We start from the raw sequence: 20,921 nt of genomic DNA on the forward strand, positions 1-20,921 counted from the left end.
AATCATCATCATCATTTCCTTGAAACACTCAATCAAGTTAGTGAGATATGACTTCCCCCTCACAAAACCATGTTGCCTCTTGCTAATACGTCCACTTATTTCCAAGTGGGGGTAAATTCTGCCTCGAAGAATCTTCTCCAATAATTTTCCTACCACTGACATAAGGCTCACCTGGATTATTATTGCTATTCTTCTTTAACAAAGGAACAACATTGGCTATTCTCCAATCGTCTGGGACCTCCCCTGTAGCCAGTGAGGATACAAAGATTTCTCTCAAGGCTGCAGCAATTTCCTCCCTTGCCTCTCTCAGTATTCTGGGGTACATCCCATCAGGCCCTGGGGACTTGTCTATCTTAATGTTTCTGAAGAACCCCAATATCTCCTTTTTGATCTCAACATGATTCAAACTATCTACACACCCTTTTCCGGATTATGACACACCCTTTCCCAGATTATGTGCAATGAATGGAATTGTAACCCCACAGGACAGGCTGAGATTCTGGGCAGGGGTGGAGATGTAATTTAAATTTTGAAACCCAACTCTAACCTACCACAAACATACCACGTCACGCAGGGCAGGTTTGAGGATAGGCAAATATTCTGCTCCAGAAAGACATCTCAGTGTGTGAAACGATTTAATGAGACTACATGTCCCAGAATTTAACAGCCTTTTAGATGTAACAGCGGTATGCTGAGTTTCCCAAGTTTCAGGAACTGAAGTCCATGAGAGTGCCTGGATTCAGTTGTTCAGTGCTTCTTGCAGTAAAAAGGGACAGAAGAATTTGGAGTGGTTTCCCACCACAACCATGAGCCCTGGTCCTCCAACCTAACCCTCCTGCAACTGAACTCTCTCTTCCTATGATGCACCAAACCAGTCTCCCTCACAATACAACAATATCCCTCATGTGATCAAATACAGACATCAACTCCCAGATCTCCAGGCTTGCTTACAATCTGATGAAATTCCACCCCCTACCCACACCAATCTTAATCTCCTCCCTCTTCTCTCATCCCCTAGCTGCAGCCTTTCAGCACAGGCTTTCCCAATCACAATGTGGCTGGCTCCCATCAGTTTAAAGAAATTCAAACAAGATTATGCATCATCCCATACAATTCACATACTCAGCTTTCCTTTCATAGTCCAAAGATGTGCAGGTTAGGTGGATTGGTGATACTAAATTGCCAATTAAAGTCAGAGAATTAGCAGGGTAAATATGTGGGGTTACGGGAATAGAGTCCAGGTGGGATTGTCGCCAGTGCAGAATTGATAGGCCAAATGGCCACCTTCTGCACTGTAGGAATTCTATGATTCCATGTAATTCTACGCTTTGCAAATCCATCTCTGGCTACATATAAATATCAAGATCAATAAGACTGCAGCCTTTCAGTGGCCAAAGCACCATTCACAAAGGCAATCTCAGCATTCCAGACAAAGAGGCACTCTTTTTGAAAGACTACATAGGATTATGTAAAATATGTAGCACAGAATTAGGTCATTCCAGTGTTTATGCTCCACTCAAGCCTCCTCTCATCTTGCTTCAACTGCCTTTCTAGCTGCCTATTCCCTTCCACTTCATTTGCTTATCTAGTTTGCCCTTAAATGCATCTGTACTATTTGCTTCAACCACTCCCTGTGGTTGCGAGTTCCAAATTCTCACTACTATTTGGAGAAATAATTCCCCATTAGATTTCCTGGTGACTATCTTCTAATAGATAAGATGGAAGCAGGGAGGTTGTTTCCACTGGCAGATGAAACTAGAACTAGGGGGCATGGCCTCACAATAAGTGGGAGCAGATTTAGGGTGGAGTTGAGGAAGTACTTCTTCACCCAAAGGCTTGTGAATCTGTGAAATTTCCTGCCTCGTGAAGCAGTTGAAGTGACCTCACTGAATATTTAAGGCAAGGATAAATAAATTTCTGAATAGCAAAGGAATTAAGGGTTATGGTCAATGGGCTCAGTGAGCGGAGTTCAGTCCACAAAAAGATCAGTTGTAATCTTACTAAATGGCAGAGCAGGCTCGAGGGGCCACATGGTGTACTCCTGCTCCTAGTTCTTATGTTCTTATTTATAGCCTTAGTTCTTCATCACATGAGGAAACATTCATTATGTGTAGAGATGCTTACAACCACTGTCAGATATGGTTCTGCTCACTAATTGTTTCTATAACCTCAAGTACCAAAGAGTTCATTATTTAGCATATCTGGTGAGATGATAGCAGACTTACCAGTACTGGAGGTGCTCGGAATTGGTAGCTGAAAGGATAATACAGAAGATTTATACAAGAAGCAGCATACAGGTCAGCATAGCGCATCAGCTGACTGGCAAACAGCGTCTGCCTGGAACCACATCTTAATAAACTTCCCATCTTTCCGTAGCACATGTCCATCTCATGGGTCACTGCCTAGAAGCATGTGGAAAATGTAAAGACTGAATTTCAAGTATAAAAAGGCACCCCATCTCCCTTCAAAACATTGTCTCTAAAACACAACCCAGCCTCTCACAAGATAAGCTTGTGACAAAAAGTTTGTGTGAGAAGAATGTTGAGTTCCACTGATCTTCCTCTCCCAGAAGACCAGCTTTACCATTCTGATTACAAGATCATGTTGCTTCTTCAAATGGCTCCGTAGTCACCCATTTTTTTGTGACAACCCTTTCCAGATATTTCTCACCTTTAGTGTTAAACAAGGCTTCCAAACATCTAAGAACAAAGAACAATACAGCACAGGAATAGGCCCTTTGGCCCTCCAAGCCTGCACTGATCATGTGTTCCTAACTAGACTATCTGTTTGTATCCCTCTGTTCCCAGTCAGTTCATGTGGCTATCTAGACAAGTCTTAAATGATCCTAGCATGCCTGCCTCAACGATCTTGCTCGGTAGTGCATTCCAGGCCCCCACCACCCTCTACGTAAAAAAACTTGCCCCGCATATCCGTATTGAATCTTGCCCCCCACCCCCTGCCTTACCTTGAACTTGTGACCCCTTGTGTTTGTCATTTCTGACCTGGGAAAAAGCTTCCAAATGTTCAGCCTATCTATGCCCTTCATAATTTTATAAACTTCTGTTAGGTTGCCCCTCGACCTCTGTCTTTCCAGGGAGAACGACCCTACTTCACTCAATCTCACCTCATAGTTAATACCCTCCATACCAGGCAACAACCTGATAAACCTTTTCTGCACTCTCTCCAAAGCCTCCACGTCCTTTTGGCAGTGCGTTGACCAGAGCTGGACGCAGTATTCCAAATGTGGGCTAACAAATGTTCTACATAACTGCAACATCATACACCAACTTTTATACTCTATGCCCCGCCCAATAAAGGCAAACATGCCATATGCCTTCTTCACCACCTTTTCCACCTCTGCTGCCACTTTTAAGGATCTGTGGACTTGCACTCCCAGATCCCTCTGTATGCCTATACTCCTGATGGTCCTGCTATTTATTGTATAACTCCCTCCTGCATTAGAGCTACCAAAATGAATCACTTTACATTTATCTGGATTAAATTCCATCTGCCATTTCTCCATCCAATTTTCCAGCCTTTCTATATCCTGCTGTAATCTCTAATCACGTTCTTCACTATCCGCAGCTCCAGCAATCTTTGTGTTGCCCACAAACTTACTAATCAGACCAGCTGCATCATCTTCCAAATCACTTATACATATCACAAACAGCAGAGGTCCCAGTACAGAGCCCTGTGGAACACCACTAGTCACAGACCTCCAATCAGAAAAAGACCCCTCCACTGCTACCCTCTGTCTTCTATGGCCAAGCCAGTTCTGTACCCATCTAGCTAGTTCACCTTTGATCCCGTGAGATTTAACCTTTTGCAGCAGCCTGCCATGAGAAACCCTGTCAAATGCTTTACTAAAATCCATATAGAAAACATCCATGGCCCTTCCCTCGTCAATCATTTTTGTCACCTCCTCAAAAAACTCAACCAAATTTGTGAGGCATGACTTCCCTCGTACAAAACCATGCTGTCTATCACCAATGAGACTATTCAGTTCTAAATGTATATAGATCCTATCTCTAAGAATTTTGTCCAACAATTTCCCTACCACGGACATCAAGCTCAGTGGCCTATAATTACCCAAGTTATCCTTGCTACCCTTCTTAAATAACAGGACTACATTTGCTATCCTCCAATCCTCTGGGACCTCACCTGTGTCCAATGAAGAAACAAAGATTTCTATTAGAGGCTCAGCAATTTCATTATGTCTCTCTCAGTAATCTAGGACAGATGCCATCTGGCCCTGGGGGATTCGTCTACCTTAATCTGATCTAAACTTAATTTCAAAACCCTGAACCTACACCCTCCTTTGCACTAGCTTGGTGGTTTTGAAAATATTGTTCTGAGTTTACTTTCTTCAGCACATTCATTCCTGTATACATGTCTGTAAAATCTTCACCGAGATATCTAGTTTTGATTACAAAGGCCATAAATCATCAAGTTGCTCCTTATGGCTTTTCCCACAAACTCATAGGATTAGCACCTTATGCCTCACAGGCCTGGATAAGCCACATTAGATCACTGGTGATATTTGTGGTATTCATTAAGACTGGAACAAAGTATGACTTCTGGAAATCTTCACACAATTGACCGGTAACCTCCAGCTGATACTGTGTAGCCCTGGTGTCAGTTTACACAGCTGGCTGTTTTTCAATTAATACCACGCACTCCCAGGAATGGTAGTTAACATAAACAATACTAAAATTGAAACTGCAACCCAGTTCCAACATGCCTACGTTTCAGGTTTAACAGAATCATGTTTGGAAATCTGTGAGTAACCTCAATGAGTGCAGGCAGATAGGTATTCATTACAAAAATAAATTATGTTCAGATATGTTAATTGTATCTTTTTAGGTTGAATTTCATTAACTAAATGTCTCCAGCACAGGTCTCTAAAAGAGAATCACGCATTTCAGCCAATCCCTGATCTACAGCTTGAATACTTGAACAGCTGTTATGTTCCAGGTTTCTACAGTTCAATAACCAATGTGATCTGCACAGCTTACCTTTATTCGTTTCCGAATTGAAGAAATATCAGGGTATTCATTGCTGCTGCTGTCCAAATGCCTAGAACAGCAGAATAAGTTAGGACCATCTCAACAATAGCCTAATTTTATCCACATTACAGCTGCTCAGGATGTCAGACAAGGACTTTGTTCACAAGCTAATGCACATGGACACACTTCGATAACTGCATCTTCAGTATTACTGACACAAGTAAAAACCCTTTGGTTTTTAGATACTTTTCTCGATAGCATTTCTGATGAACATGTCAGCAGGTGAGAAGTCACCAGAATTTCAAAAGATGTTTCACAGGATATGAATCCCAATAACAAAATTAGCAGCTGTGGACAGACCAAAAAGAAGTACATCATCCTGCTCATAGGGGTAGATGTTGATACCATTTCAGCAAAGCATACATATGTTAATGTCAGAATGAACAGAAGGCCAGGTAACAGACAACGAAATCTACAAACAGTATTTTCAAAGGGACACAATGATATAGCTGGCAATTTTTCTGTGGAAGCAGGAGGCAGCATTCATCTACCAGCCTGAGGTGCAGAGTCCAGCTAGCTGCTATAAGCTGGTGCTGGTTAACAAACCAGAAGCAAGAGTGCAGAGGCAGTTAAAATCCATATCTTCGCTGAACCAAGGAGAGATATTCCCCAGAATAACTACTCATGTATACAGTGTGGTAACTATAAACTGGCCTTTACTTAAGAGAGCATCTTGGATATGGTGACCATAATTCTATCTCCTTCACAATTGCGTTGGAACGAGATAGGATCAGGCAGGCTAGGAAGGTGTTTGTCTGGGGTAAGGGGAGATACGAAGAAGTCAGGAAGTTACTTGGACAAATAAACTGGAAGGAGGCGTTCTTAGGGAAAGGTACCGAAGGAAGGTGGCAGATATTCAAGGAATGTGTGTCTGGAGCTCTGAATGACAACGTTCCGATGAGACGAGGGGGTTTTGGTGGGTCGAGGGAACCGTGGTGCACAAAGGATGTGTTGAACCTAGTCAGGAAGAAAAGGAAGGTGTACAAGAGGTTCAGGGAATTAGGAGATGTTAAAGATTTTGAGGAGTATAAGGACTGTAGGAGGGAACTTAAAAGGGAAATTAGGAGAGCCAGAAGGGGTCATGAGAAGACCTTGGCGGGTAAGATTAAGGAGAATCCCAAGGCCTTCTATAAATATGTGAAAGGTAAAAGGATAAGAAGAGAAGGGATAGGACCTATAAAAGGTGAGGGGGGAAAGGTTTGTGTGGAACCAGAAGAAATGGCGGAGGTGCTTAACGAGTACTTCGCCTCAGTATTCACGGTGGAAGCCGATCTGGGAGATTTTGTTATGGATTTGCAGCAGATGGAAAGGATTGAGTACGTGAATATTAAGGAGGAGGATGTGTTGGAACTTTTGAATTCTATCAAGGTAGATAAGTCGCCGGGACCAGATGGGATGTACCCCAGGATACTGTGGGAGGCGAGGGAAGAGATTGCAGAGCCCCTGGCGATGATCTTTGCATCGTCAATGGAGACGGGAGAGGTTCCAGAGGATTGGAGGATTGCGGATGTAGTTCCTATTTTTAAGAAAGGGAACAGAGATAGCCCGGGAAATTACCGACCGGTGAGTCTGACCTCAGTGGTTGGTAAGCTGATGGAGAGGCTTCTGAGGGACAAGATTTACGAACATTTGGAGAGGTTTGACATGATCAGGAATAGTCAGCATGGATTTGTCAAGGGCAGGTCGTGCCTTACAAGCCTAGTTGAGTTCTTCGATAATGTGACTGAACACATTGACGAAGGAAGTGCCGTGGACGTAGTGTACATGGACTTCAGCAAGGCGTTTGATAAGGTCCCCCATGCAAGACTTCTTGAGAAGGTGAGAGGGCATGGGATCCAAGGGCCTTTGGCCTTGTGGATCCAGAACTGGCTTGCCTGCAGAAGGCAGAGAGTGGTTGTGGATGGGGCTTTTTCTGAATGGAGGTCAGTCACCAGCGGAGTGCCTCAAGGATCTGTTCTGGGACCCTTGTTGTTTGTCATTTTCATAAATGACCTGGATGAGGAAGTGGAGGGATGGGTAAGTAAGTTCGCTGATGACACGAAGGTCGGTGGTGTTGTGGATGATCTGGAAGGATGGCAAAAGTTGCAGCAGGACATAGATAGGATGCAGGACTGGGCGGAGAAGTGGCAGATGGACTTCAACGCGGATAAATGTGTAGTCGTCCATTTTGGCAGAACCAACGGGATGAACGAGTACACTATCAAGGGCAGAAGTCTGAGTAGTGTTGAGGAGCAGAAGGATCTTGGGGTCCGGGTTCACAGGACTCTTAAATCGGCCTCGCAGGTGGAGGAGGTGGTCAAGAAGGCGTATGGTGTACTGGCCTTCATTAATCGAGGGATTGAGTTTAGGAGTCGGGAGGTAATGCTGGAACTTTATAAGACCCTTGTCAGGCCTCATTTGGAGTATTGTGTGCAGTTCTGGTCGCCTCACTATAGGAAAGATGTAGAAGCTATTGAGAGGGTGCAGAGGAGATTTACAAGGATGTTGCCTGGACTGGGAGGCATGCCTTATGAAGTTAGGTTGAGGGAGCTGGGACTCTTTTCCCTGGAGAGACGAAGGTTGAGAGGCGACCTGATAGAAGTTTACAAAATGTTGAGAGGAATAGATAGGGTGGACTCTCAGAGGCTATTTCCCCGGTTTGAAATGGTCGCTACGAGAGGACACAGATTTAAGGTGCGGGGAGGGAGGTTCAGAAGTGATGTTAGGGGTAAGTTTTTCACTCAGAGGGTGGTGAGTGAATGGAATCGGCTGCCGTCAGTGGTGGTGGAGGCGAACTCGCTGGGGTCTTTTAAAAGACTTCTGGATGAGTATATGGGGTTTAATGAGATTGAGGGTTATAGATAGGTCTGTAGGTTGGTAGGTGATGTGATCGGCGCAACTTGTGGGCCGAAGGGCCTGTTTGTGCTGTAGTGTTCTATGTTATCTGTTCGATTGGATGTTGTTTGGGTAGCAGGATGTCCTAGAGGAGTTCCAATCTTGTAAACATATTTTGGATCAGAAGGGCAATTCCTACTTCAACTGGGTGGATGTATTTCGTAGTCTTGTGCATAACTGTCTTAGATTATTGTAATCCTATTCATATATCAATGACTTTTCTTTATTGTAATAAATAGTTTTTAATCAGTGTTATGCTATGGCTGACACAAAAACAGAAAATGCTGGAAAATCTCAGCAGGTCTGACAGCATTTGTGGGGAGAGAATAGAGTCCATGTTTGGAGTCCAGATGACTCTTCGTCAGAGCTGCTCTGACAAAGGATCATATAGACTCGAAATGTTGGCTCTACTCTTTCCCCACAGATGCTGTCAGACCTGTTGAGATTTTCCAACATTTTCTGTTTGTTTCAGATTCCAACATCAGCTGTATTTTGCTTTTATTTCATTATAATATGGCTGGGCTAGTTACTGTTCTCACTGGGTATTACACATGGCCCCTTACACTGTTCCTATGGAGAAAACTATGCATCGCCATGAGCCAGTGCTTCCGTGTTGGGATACCTCGCAGTTAACATGAGTTGGGTTTGTGAAACATTCTTAAAGTTTCAAAGCTGGTAACCATTTTTTGACCTGAGTCGGGGCTGCTCCAAACCCGACTATTCCATGCCAGATTTCTGTGAGCTGATGTGCCTCTAATTTGATCAGTTCTTTTTAATTGCAAATACCTGGCCTGCCAATTGGGATTCAGTTTGCTGATCTGCAATCTTGGTGCTTCAAGAAAACAGTTCCGAGATCTCAAATTCAACAACAATTTGTTGCTCACTTACTTGTAAAGGTCAGCTACAAATATATCCAGGTTACGAAGTTCTTCAAAAAGAGCTGTGAGAAAGGATGGTAAAGGCTGAGATACTGCTTAATATCATACCTAGCTACGTTGTTCAAAACCACACAACAAATTACATTCATTTCTTGTCTCAACTCCAGAAAATCATCCATAGATGATTATAGAAATGGAATGAGACAAAAAAAAAGTGCCAAGCCAAAGAAGGAGATATTAAGATTGCTAACTAAGGAGTCATTGGAGTGATTTTAAGGTCTAAAAGGAAGAGAGAAAGGTGAAGATGTAGAAGTGTTCATCAAGGGCATTGGAGCCAAGGTGGTTGAAGGCACAGCTACCAATTGTGGGGCAAAAAAGAATTGGAAATGCATAAAAGGATCAAACGGTACTGAGATAGACAGGGGAGGGTTCAGGGCTGGAGGAAGCTCACAAGATAAGCATGGGACAAAGCCATGAAGAGATTTAAATGCACAGATAAAAATTTTCAGTTGGAGGCATTTGGGGACAGGAATCCAATATAAGATTCCAAGAATGGTCGGGAGGGAGATTTGGTATGAGAGGATAGGAGGAGCAGAAAGTAGGATGAACTAAAAGTTTTGGAAACTGGAGAATGGGAGGGCATGAAATTGTTGAGACTGGAGTTGACAAATGCATGAATATGTTTCATCAGGAATGATAGAGTTGGGAGTTGCTGATGTGCATGTGGATACTGACCTCATGTCTTCAGATGAGGTCAGGGGAGCATAACATGTCAATCAGGAAAAGAAGGGAACCAATGGCAGATTAAAGGACCCCAGAACACAAAATGCTCTCAGTACAGTCAGATAGGTAAGAGTGGAAACAAGTATGGGCAGTATCACTGAGCTGGACAACATAGTAAGAAGTCTCACAACACCAGGTTAAAGTCCAACCAGTTTATTTGATAGTAAATCCAGAAGCTTTTGGAAATGCTGTTCCTTCGTTAGGTGTGTGGAAACTTTCTGAAAACTTGTGGGTTTACTGTCAAATAATCTGGTTGGACTTTAACCTAGTGTTTTGAGACTTCTTACTGTGTTTACCCCAGTCCAACGCCAGCATCTCCACAAATGGACAACATAGGCAAGGCATTGGAGAAACATAAGGTGGTCAAATGTATAAAAGTTGCAGAGAGGTCATGGGAAATAAGGAAGGCAAATGCACCATTGGCACCCATAGAGAATAAGAACATAAGAAACAGGAGCAGGAGTAGGCCATCTAGCCCTTTGAGCCTGCCCCGCCATTCAATAAGATCATGGCTGATCTAAAGTGGATCAGTTCCACTTTCCCACTCTCTCCCCATAACCCTTAATTCCCTTGTCTATCAAAAACCTATCTACCCGTGACTTAAATATATTTAGCGAGGTAGCCTCCACCACTTCAACGGGCAGAGAATTCCAAAGATTCACCACCCTTTGAGTGAAGAAGTTCCTCCACAACTCCGATCTAAACTGCAACCCCCCCCTCCCGCCTTCTCTTGAGGCTGTGCCCTCTAGTTCTGCTATCCTTTCTAAGCGAGAAGAATCTCTCTACCTCTACCCTATCCATCCCCTTCATTATCTTAAACGTCTCTATAAGGTCCCCCCTCATCCTTCTAAACTCCAACGAGTACAGACCCAGTCTATTTAGTCTCTCTTCATAGTCCAACCCCATTTTATTCAAATTCAAATTTAGAAATTTGCTGAATTATTTAATGCGAGGGAAGAAAAATGTTATTGTGATGATTCAGTCACAGAGCAAAAGATGAGTATAGATTTGGGAAGTGATCACAACTTCGGAGGAGCCATATTTTGTGATGGAAAGCTAGACCACTTGTCTGTTGCAAGTACTCATGTACTCAATTCTGTACTTCTGATTTGAGGGTGTGAAGATAAAAAGGCCACATTATGGGTACATATCCACTGGAAATTGAATTTCAGCTGAAAATCACTCATATGACAGCAAATGGATTGCCTGCTCTGCACTAAATTCAGGAGAAGTCAGTATTTTTTTTACAAAATTAGAACAGTGGAAAGTTGGATGTAGCTCTGATCCCACTTTGATCGGACTTACCACTCTTCTCTGTCCAGACCCGTAGCTCATGCGCCAGTTCAGGTACAACCAGGAATGTCCTCCAGCCTTGTCGCTTCTTGGATTTAAGGATGTCTCCAAAGATATGATCTCCAATGTACAGAATCTCTTTACCCTTCACTCGCAGCAGATCACAGATCATATCTGAAGACCCTAAGCCAACATTAGCATTAATCATTAATTAACTCATTGTGTCCAAGACTCAGTGAATCATCAAGTCTATACGTTAAAAAACAGTCCAGAAATTGCACTATCATTACAACACATAATGTGGAGATGCCGGCATTGGACAGGGGTAAACACAGTAAGAAGTCTGACAACACCAGGTTTAAGTCCAACCGATTTATTTAATAGTAAACTCACAAGCTTTCGGGGTTTGCCCTTTCGTCAGGTGAATGGAGAGTTCTGGCCTCAGACAGAGCATATAACAGCCCAGACAGTTTACAGATTACTGATTAGAATCCTTCCACTCCTTCCACTCACATTGTCACTCACTTTAAGACTTGGATAGCAGGTTAGGTATAAAGATTTGCATTCTAATCGGTAATCTGGATGTGCCAGGATCCTGGGATAATTAGGTCCAGAGTCTTTCATGGACCAGGAAAAGAGAATCGGGGAAGATGGGGGAAACCAAAGGCAGAGGAGACACCTGGATGGAAACAGACTTTCGGGAAAGTGGGGGCGCCAATCAAGAGGGCCCAGAGGGATGTCCCCACCGCCCCTGGACCCCTTTCCTCCCAAGGTCTGAATAGGCTAAATGGTCAGGCTTTTACCACCCCACACATTCTTGACCTCCTCCCGAAAGTCTAAAGATTGCGGGCAGATGGGAAGCAGCCCTTAAAATGATTACCCTTTACTATTAACTCATATGCCTGTGGAGTGATTTGGATCCTGAAGATGTGGAAAGCATCATAAGCAAACAATACACTCCTGATACAATTTACAGTGACTCGTGCTGCCTGTAAGGAACACTGAATACCTGGCAGAAAACCTGATTGCCAATTGCTGAAAAGCAATTAATTACATCCTCTTTGAAGGAAGGATGTTGGGGGAAGGACAACAGATGAACTATCTTTGAATTCTAGTTGGTTCCATGGTGATGGCAGACTTGTATTCTGATCCCTGGACCAAGAAGATCTTCTGTAATCCAGGGCTGAAGATTGACCAGGCGGTGAAACAGTGAGGACCCTTCACCATGAATTGGCATTCTTCCCATCGGCTGCAGGTAACTTTCCCAGCCAACAGCTGGAAGCTTCCTGTGTTCTGTTCTTTAAATTTCAGCACACACTTGTCAGCTCTGCTGAGGTTTTTGTAACTTGGTAAATGGACTGCACCCAAATGAAGAATGGAATGCATCAAGCAAACAAAAATTATCCCGATGGATATTTCAGTAGCTTGTTTAAATACCTTAACAGGGTTATCAGGTGTGTCAGATGTTGTACAGGTTCAAGGTGTTTCCTTTTAGAGAGGAAATATATCTAAGCCAACGTTTGCACATGCATTGGGAGGGGCCTCAATGCGAAGTTAGTTCTTCAGTTCAGTGACATGACTGGAGGCCAGCAGGAGTTATTCAAATATTTGAAGTACATTTTTGTACTAATTCACTACAACATCCAGGAGAGTGTTGTCTTTTTTGCCCTCATTTGCAAGGCATTCATGATGCTGCTGAGAGAACATTTGCGACTGTTTAAGAGGCAACCCGACAGGCAAGGGGACTCACCTCCAGAATAAACAACACCATGTTGCAAAGGGCCTGTGTAGGTGCCAATCCGAAGTTTCCCAGATTCCTGCAATTTATTACGAATAAATAAATATTCTGCAATGCTCAGCTCAAAACACAAAGAAGATTTTGAAATATGACAGTTCATGTGTAAATGTACATAATTTATTCTGCCTTGTTTGTAATTTCTGGTGTCAGGACAGAATATTGCACTTAGCACAAGAACCTTCAGCAGAACATATTTATTGGCAAAACCCAACCCATATGGTACACATAATAGCCAGATTTCACCAAAAAAATACAAATGTCAAAGACAAACTACTGCTGCTGCTAGGGAAATGAACTATTTGGATTGCTTATAGATCATAGAACCCTATAGTGCAGAAAGAGGCCCTTCGGCCATCAAGTCTGCACTGAACACAATCCCACGCAGGCCCTACCCTTGTATCCCTACATATTATACCCACTAATCCCTCTAACCTACGCATCCCTGGACACTAAGGGGCAATTTCTTAGCATGGCCAATCAACCTAATGTGCACATCTTTGGATTGTGGGAGGAAACCCATGTAGACACGAGGAGAATGTGCAAACTCCATACAGACAGTGACCCGAGCCGGGAATTGAACCCAGGACCCTGGAGCTGTGAAGCAGCAGTGCGAACCACTGTGCTACCATGCCTCAACATGCATTCAATGGCCTTCTTTGTCATTTATGATTCCCAAACTTGACTTCTGAATTGAGCAGAGAGCTGTTCTGAAGTCTCAGACAATCAGAAAGAAGAAACTGTCCTGAGTCGGTGGGAAGAAACAGAGCTTTTCTAATGCTTACTGCTGCCACTGAGACACATCTCAATCACTCACAGTGTCAACTTGTCGGAGTACGGTTCCTTCTCCAAAGAAAAGTGGTTTTCTTGTGTCTACCACAATCAGGTCAAAATAGGAATGCCAGGAGCACTGCTGACAAAGAAAACAAGAGAGCATCAGATTTCAGAACCCACTGACCTTCATTGGCTGGCAGTGCTTCAATGCTACAATTCTCCATGTTGTTTTCAAATCTCCTCACAGCTTTGCTCTCCCTGTTTCTGTAACCTCCTCCAGCGCTACAACACTTTTTCAGATCTCAGCACTCCTCCAATTCTGGCCTCTTGAGCATCCCAGATTTTCAAAGGTTTTAACTGCCTCAAAGGTACAATGTACAAACTCAGATTTCATTATTAACACATCGAGGACCCGGGTAAATCAGGAACATATAAAAAGTTACTTTAAATGTATTCCAAAACCGAAGATTTCAAATCCTGAAGATAGCATCTTGTTTTTCTATTGACTTTGTTTGAATTGAAACTCAGAGGACATGATGCAAGGCAGATGTAGAGGAATGTAATGTTTTCACTGCTTTCCAATTCTCTGCTCAGCCGAAATGTTAATTTATAGAGAAATGAAAATTGAGACACAGTGGAATTATAAAGGGGTGCTGTGGGGGTGTAATTTCATTTGAGGAGTTCCCACAGATCAACATTACTCATTAAACCTGGGAAATTTCTGACAGGGAACATAAAGCCAAAGGACTAGAGGACACAACCCCAAAATAAGGGGTCAGTTTAGAACAGAGTTGAGGAGGAACTTCTTCTCTCAGAGGGTAGTGAATCTCTGGAATTCTCTGCCCATTGAAGTGGTGGAAGCTACCACGTTAAATATATTTAAGTCACAGGTAGATAGATTTCTGATCGATAAGGGAATTAAGGGTTATGGGGAGCAGGTGGGTAAGTGAAACTGAACCACTTTCAGATCAGCCATGATCTTATGGTGGGGCAGGCTCAAAGGGCTAGATGGCCCACTCCTGCTCCTATTTATTATGTTCTTATGTTCTTAAAGAGAGAGAGAGAGAGAGAGAGAGACTCGTAGCTCTTTGCATTGACATCAGCTCACATAGTCACATCAAGCCCACATATGTCCTCACACTTATAGTTAAAAGCATTAGCTGAAAATACTCAGGAGCTAATGAAGCAAAAAGGAAGAAGAACAAAGTGAACAGAAAGCAAAAAGAAAAAGTTAGATGAGCAACTGGTCAAAGTTAACCTTCTAAGGAATGGACTGGAGAACCAACACGGAGCATCAGGTTGAAGCAGAGCATTGGGAGCAGAGACTATAAAATTGCACTACCACTGTTCATAAATCCAGATTTAGCTTGCAAAAAAGCACTCAGCACTCAACCTTTTCAGCCAATTTGTCATCAATTCACATAAGTAAGTGTGTTAAAACACAAGGTGTTAAAAACTCAGGACCAAGATGACTGCATGTTGCTGATTTAATATTGCTCTAAATGGCTGTGTTCTCCAGGTGATCTGTCAAAGCCCTTTGGGTTTGTGCATAAGTCTGACCTGTGACTGCACTTGTGGATCAAATATACATGGGATTATTCAACCCTTAATTGCATTTCGGCTGGGAGTCAAACTCAGATGAGTAAATAGTAAGAGTTTATGGAAAGGCATGATTTGTCCGACATCATTTTTTTCCACCTCCATTTAACGCAGCCCCTACACCATTTTAGTTTTTGTTGAAAATAGATAGTTTCTTTGTCTGATTGTTAGAACTGGGAGGATCTTTTCCAGGTATCATTGTTAACCATCTCTATTAACCACCACTATATTCTGTGAGTAGGCTATAGTCTTGATCCTTGCATGCAGCTCAGTCTATGCAGCTTATGCTGCAAACTTATAGTTTGGAACCTTACCTTTGGCCCACATGGGAAGTCAAGCAGGTATTTCATTATTGCCTGTGAAAGAAAGGAAATGAAAGTGAGCAAAGGCACATCACATGTCTGAGCACGAGGCTATGCTGTTTCCTGTCAATCACAGAGAGACCATCATCAACCATTTAAATTCAAACTGTTTAATTTTCTTCCCTCTACTCTCAAGGCTTCCCACAAGTACCAGTGCCCAGTTCCCAGTTGGCTCCTGATGGAGTTGTCACAAATTGGAAAGCTTATAAAATCACTTTCGCTTGCAAGAAGTTTAAACCATTTTCTGTCAGCATAACTTGTCTGCCAGAATCAATAGTCTGCACTGTTAAAATACTTTACCCCTCAGAGATAATTGATGCAAAAATGAAGACCCACGTGTGGTCAGGAAGGATGAAAGAAAGGGCTTGCTGCAGGTTCTGCTGAATTTAAGGCAAGACTAGATCACAATATTTTGTCTCCATTTCCTAGCTGCACGCTAGATTCGATAATCAGGCGGATTGGGCCTTGGGCACCAGAACAGGAAGGAGAAGATCACGGCTCAGGGAGGCACGATTCAAGTTGTCTGATCACAGTGGGAGGACACAGAAGCAGGTAAGCTGGATCCAGTCCAAAACAGGAAAGACACTTAGCTGCTGCATCTTACAATTCTTGTTCTTCAGCTGTTGGCTTTCCCAAGGCCTGGGAAGCTTGGCTGGCCAGAGTTAAATTTAAAATGCAGACTAAATGTTAGACATGCACCCTCATTATAATATGTAAATGACAGAGTAACAGCTGGAAATTTGTGAGGGCAGAGACAGCTCGCTTGATGTAAGGCAAAGAGGTGTAAGGAAGGTATTTCAGAGCTTAGGATATTGACAGCTCAAAGTATTGTTGGCAATGTGAGATGATCAAATCTGGAATGCTCAAATGGGCTAAAACTTGGATTGGGGTGTGGAGTTCAAGGAGATTTCACATATGGAAAGGGGCAAGGCTAAGGAGGGATTTAAAGTAAGGATGACAATTTCAAAATAAAGGCATTGTTTTTCTAGAAGATAGAGGAAGGATATGGTGGCATTGGAGGCAGTTGAGAGGAGGTTCACCGGATTGATTCCAGTGATGAAAGGGTTGACGTACAAGGACGGATTAAACAGTTTAGACTTATACTCACTGGACTTTGGAACGATGAGAGGGGATTTGATTGAGGTATATAAAATTCTAACAGGGATTGATAAAATAAACGTTGAGCAAATATTCCTCTTATGGGCAATCTAGAACAAAAGGTCATGGGTATAGGTAGATTTTTGATTTGATTTATTATTGTCATGTTTATTAGTGTACAGTGAAAAACATTGTTTCTTACAAGCTATACAGACAAAGCATACTGTTCATAGATAAGGAAAGGAGAGAGCGCAGAATGTAGTGATAGCTCGAGAAAGATCAGCTTAACGTGAGATAGGTTCATTCAAAGTCTGATGGCAGCAGGGAAGAAGCTGTTCTAGAGTCAGTTGGTATGTGTCCTCAGACTTCTGTATCTTTTTCCCGACAGAAGAAGGTGGAATTGGGTGCGTAGGGTCTTTAATTATGTTGGCTGTTTTTCCGAGGCAGCAAGAAGTGTAGACAGCTTAAAACTGAGATGAGGAGGAACTACTTCTTGCAGAGGGTGGTGAATTTGTGGAACTCGCTGCCCCATAGTGCAGTGGACTCTAAATCATTAAATGATTTCAAGAAGGAGACAGGTATATTTCTAATAAAAAAAGGGTTAAAGGGATATGGAAGACAGGAAGGGAGGTGGATTAAGACCAGGATTAACATTCATGCGGAAACTATTGCAATTTGTTCAATGATCTTGATGATCAATAGCACATAGATGAGAAACATGAAGGAGTCATGGATAGATCTTTGGGACACACTGGACGGTCACAGGTGGGTGAGAGATATCAAATGTGATAAAAGCAAAATACTGTAGATACTGGAAAATCTGAAACAATAACAGAAAATGCTGGAATATCTCAGCAGGTCTGACAGCATCTGTGTGAGACAGAAAATACAGCCAACATTTTGAGGATGGGTCGTTCGTCGTTAGAGCTGATGTAGGGTCAACGTTTGCTCTATTCTCTCTCTCTAGGAATGCTATTAGACCTGCTGAGATTTTACAGCATTTTCTGTTTTTGATATCAAATGTGAGTTTTTTTCCCAAAGGTGTGAACTCACACAGTGTGGCTGTACGAAGGACGAGGAGTAAGGAAATTGGGTTCCTGCCATAATGAAGTCCACAGGGTCCATATCTCATGATCAGGCTATTTCACAGCTGCTGTCTAGCTTGATCTTTCTAGTGCCAGAGCCTACACAGCATGCATATCGCTCCAAACTAAAAGAATAAAGCAGGTGCTGTGTGAAATCAACAAAAGAATCCAACGCCTGCTTTTTATTTTTCTCTTTTCTTAAGGGGTGGTTATCTTCATAGTGGAGAAGGCTTGTGTCTGTATTTGCAGAATGAAAATTTTGGGGTGCAAAATGGATTAGAGTCATAGAGGTTTGCAGCATGGAAACAGGCCCTTTGGCCCAACTTATCCATGCCACCCTCTTTTTTTAAACCCCTAAACTAATCCCAATTGCCCACATTTGGCCCATATCCCTCTATACCCATTGTACCTATGTAACTATCTAAATGCTTCTTAAAAGATAAAATTGTACCGTCTCTACTACTATCTCTGGCAGCTTGTTCCAGACACTCACCACCCTCTGTGTGAAAAAATTGCCCCTCTGGACACTTTTGTATCTCTCCCCCTCACCTTAAACTTATGCCCTCTAGATTTAGACTCCCCTATCTTTAGGAAAAGGCACTGACTATCTACCTTGTCTATGTCCCTCATTATTTTACAGACTTCTATAAGCCTTCTTGTCATCAATTTTTGGCATGTTATTTGTGTCTTCCACTGTGAAGACCGACACAAAATACTTGTTCAATGCCACAGCCATTTTCTCATTTCCCCCTTCTCATCCTCTAAAGGACCAATGTTTACTTTAGCCACTCTTTATCGTTCTATATATCTGTAGAAACTTTTGCTATCCGTTTTTATATTCTGAGACAGTTTACTCTCGTAATCCTAGTTACTTTTCTTTATAGCTTTTCTCGTGGCTTTCTGCTGACCTTTAAAGATTTCCCAATCCTCTAGATTCCCACTAATCTTTGCCACTTTAAATGCATTTTCTTTCAACTTGATATCCTCCTTTATTGCCTTAGATATCCATGGCTGATTATCTCTTTTTCTACAGTCCTTTCTTATCATTGGTATGTACTTTTGCTGAGCACTGTGAAAGATCGCTTTGAAAGTTCTCCACTGCTCCTCAATCGTCCCACCATAAAATGTTTTTTGCTCCCAGTCTACCTAAGCCAACTCCTCACTCATCCCTTTGTAGTCTCCTTCGTTTAAGCATAAGATACTGGTATTGGATTTTACCCTCACGCTCCATCTGTATTTTAAAATCAATCATACTGTGATTGCTTCTTCCAAGAGGCTCACTAACTGCAAGATCATTAATTATTCCCGTCTCGTTATACATGACCAGATCTAGGGTAGCTTGCCCCTTTGTCGGTTCCATTACATACTGCTCAAGGAAGCTATTGCAGATACATTCTAGAAACTCCTCCTCAAGGCTGCCTTGACCGACCTGGTTTGACCATTTTATACGTAGATTAAAATCCCCATGATAATTACTGTACCATTTTTACATGCATCAGTTATTTCTTTTCCAATAATCATTTCAATCTTTTCCTTTCAAGTACTTATCCAGTTCTCTTCTTAAAGTTATTATTAAATCTGTGTCCACTCCCTTTTCAGGACGCACAGTCCCAATCACAACAATTTTCTATTTTTGAAATAAAAACAAAAAATACAGTCTATGAAGAAAATGACAGTGCTGTTACTGCAACCTCAAAAGCATTGTCTTTTTTAAGTGTTGACTGACTTGGTCTGTACTCCAGCCTCTCCTGTATTCATTTCCAACTTCCTTGACCCAGGCTGTTGCTGGAAGCACAGAATGAAATGAGATTGAACACTTACATCTGTGTAGGAGTAATCACTGTTGGTAGCAAGGAAAACCTTTCCCACTTCTTTCATTCGACTGAGCAGCAAAGGCAATCGAGGCTGGAGAGAAAAGAAAAGTCAGTTTCAACTCATTTGTCAATAGTTGCTTTTATTGGGGCAGTGGAGGTTATGGCATGATTCATTAAAGGGCTTTTGATTAGCAAAGTGATAGGGCTGAGCAGAGACCAATGTATTGTTACTGGTAGTTGACAAGTCTTAAACAATGGGATACCGACACAAGATGAAATAAATATTTAGGAAACATTGTCTCTTTTATACAGAGTGTAATGCAACATAATTACAGATTTACTGTTAGAGCTCATGATCAAAGCAGAAGCAATGTCAACTATTATGATTAGGTTAGATAAACTGTTGAAGGAAAAAGGAATGAATGGATCTGGAGACAGATTGAGCATATGGGATCAGCAAAGCTGTGTATGGCATGGAGATTAAACACAAAGACAATGAGTTGGATTGAACAGCCCAATTCTGTGTTGAAATTTATATTTCATTCATGCACATTTCTTTTTTAGCACTTCATTCCCTCAGCACCATGTACAACTTCAGCATGATTTTCCAATCAGCAGACCCATGGAGCCAGCTTGGAATTTTAAGTAGCTGCTAAGTGATGTGCTTAATCTAATTTATGTGTGCTTGTAAATTTGCAGGCCTCCTTTTTACAGTTGTTAGGTTACAATCTACACAGTCAGTGTTCAAGGCCATAAGTTGCAGTCTGCACACGTATTGTGGGTGAATCACTGAAAATAGCATTAGTTGCCTGGTGGAGTTTCAATTTCTAGAATGGAAATCATATTTATATTTTATATAGAATGAGAACCACAAATTACAAAAAGAACGGAGCAAATGACAACCATTGTGACACCAGGGCACAATTCCAATGATTTTTCCCTGTTCTGCTGTTTAAAAGATACAGCAATCTGCAACTTGGTAGCAGTATCTATGCAGCCTAGAACTCACTGGCTGAACCACTGATGAGTAATACATATCATGATTGTTTTATCAGAACATCCTCTAAATTTACTGCTGCATGGACAAGAGTAAACAGATCTAAAAACAGAACTTGTCAGAACAAGTGACATGATGAAATCATTCTGAACCAAGAATGTGAATAGATCTCACTCAGACCCAAAAGGATAAGAGAGGGCTTGGAAGACTGGGTGCGCAGGTGTGGAAAGTGCATTCCTTGCAGTGAATGCAGACAGCACTTGGTAGTTGGTCTCATTTTTGACATTCATACAGTCCGCATGATTGCAGCTATTTCCCATCTCCCACTGAACAAAGTAAACCCTCTTTTTCCTCCAGAGGCAGGTCTGCAACAGGGAGTTGATCTGACAAGCTGCGGCTGCAGTGACACAGTCTGGGTAGGCATTAGAGAGGAAATTGACAACAATGGAGCTGGGTATGCCTCTAATGTTGTTCAGGCTGAGTCACAGGATTGAGACAGTTGC

At 42.3% G+C, this 20,921-nt stretch overlaps 1 protein-coding gene across 4 annotated transcripts in view; it reads right to left on the bottom strand.

Annotated features, from left to right (window-relative positions):
• The window catches only part of LOC145361285 (cytosolic purine 5'-nucleotidase-like), a 68,310-nt gene that overhangs the window by 5,222 nt on the left and 42,167 nt on the right, over positions 1–20,921 (bottom strand). For 2 of the 4 annotated variants that reach the window (XM_080216926.1, XM_080216928.1), the window contains exons 9-16: positions 19,429–19,512; positions 15,377–15,418; positions 13,507–13,602; positions 12,645–12,711; positions 10,907–11,077; positions 8,829–8,880; positions 5,016–5,076; positions 2,226–2,402 (exon numbers count right to left, since the gene is read on the bottom strand). In XM_080216926.1, the coding sequence (XP_080073052.1) occupies positions 2,226–2,402; positions 5,016–5,076; positions 8,829–8,880; positions 10,907–11,077; positions 12,645–12,711; positions 13,507–13,602; positions 15,377–15,418; positions 19,429–19,512 (750 nt within the window). The remainder of the gene's footprint in view (positions 1–2,225; positions 2,403–5,015; positions 5,077–8,828; positions 8,881–10,906; positions 11,078–12,644; positions 12,712–13,506; positions 13,603–15,376; positions 15,419–19,428; positions 19,513–20,921) is intronic. The other 2 variants (XM_080216927.1, XM_080216929.1) reach the window with 2 other exon arrangements.

This window comes from Carcharhinus amblyrhynchos, chromosome 34 (genome assembly GCF_965287045.1).
Source record: "Carcharhinus amblyrhynchos chromosome 34, sCarAmb.v2.hapA, whole genome shotgun sequence".
Taxonomy (NCBI): Eukaryota; Metazoa; Chordata; class Chondrichthyes; order Carcharhiniformes; family Carcharhinidae; genus Carcharhinus; species Carcharhinus amblyrhynchos.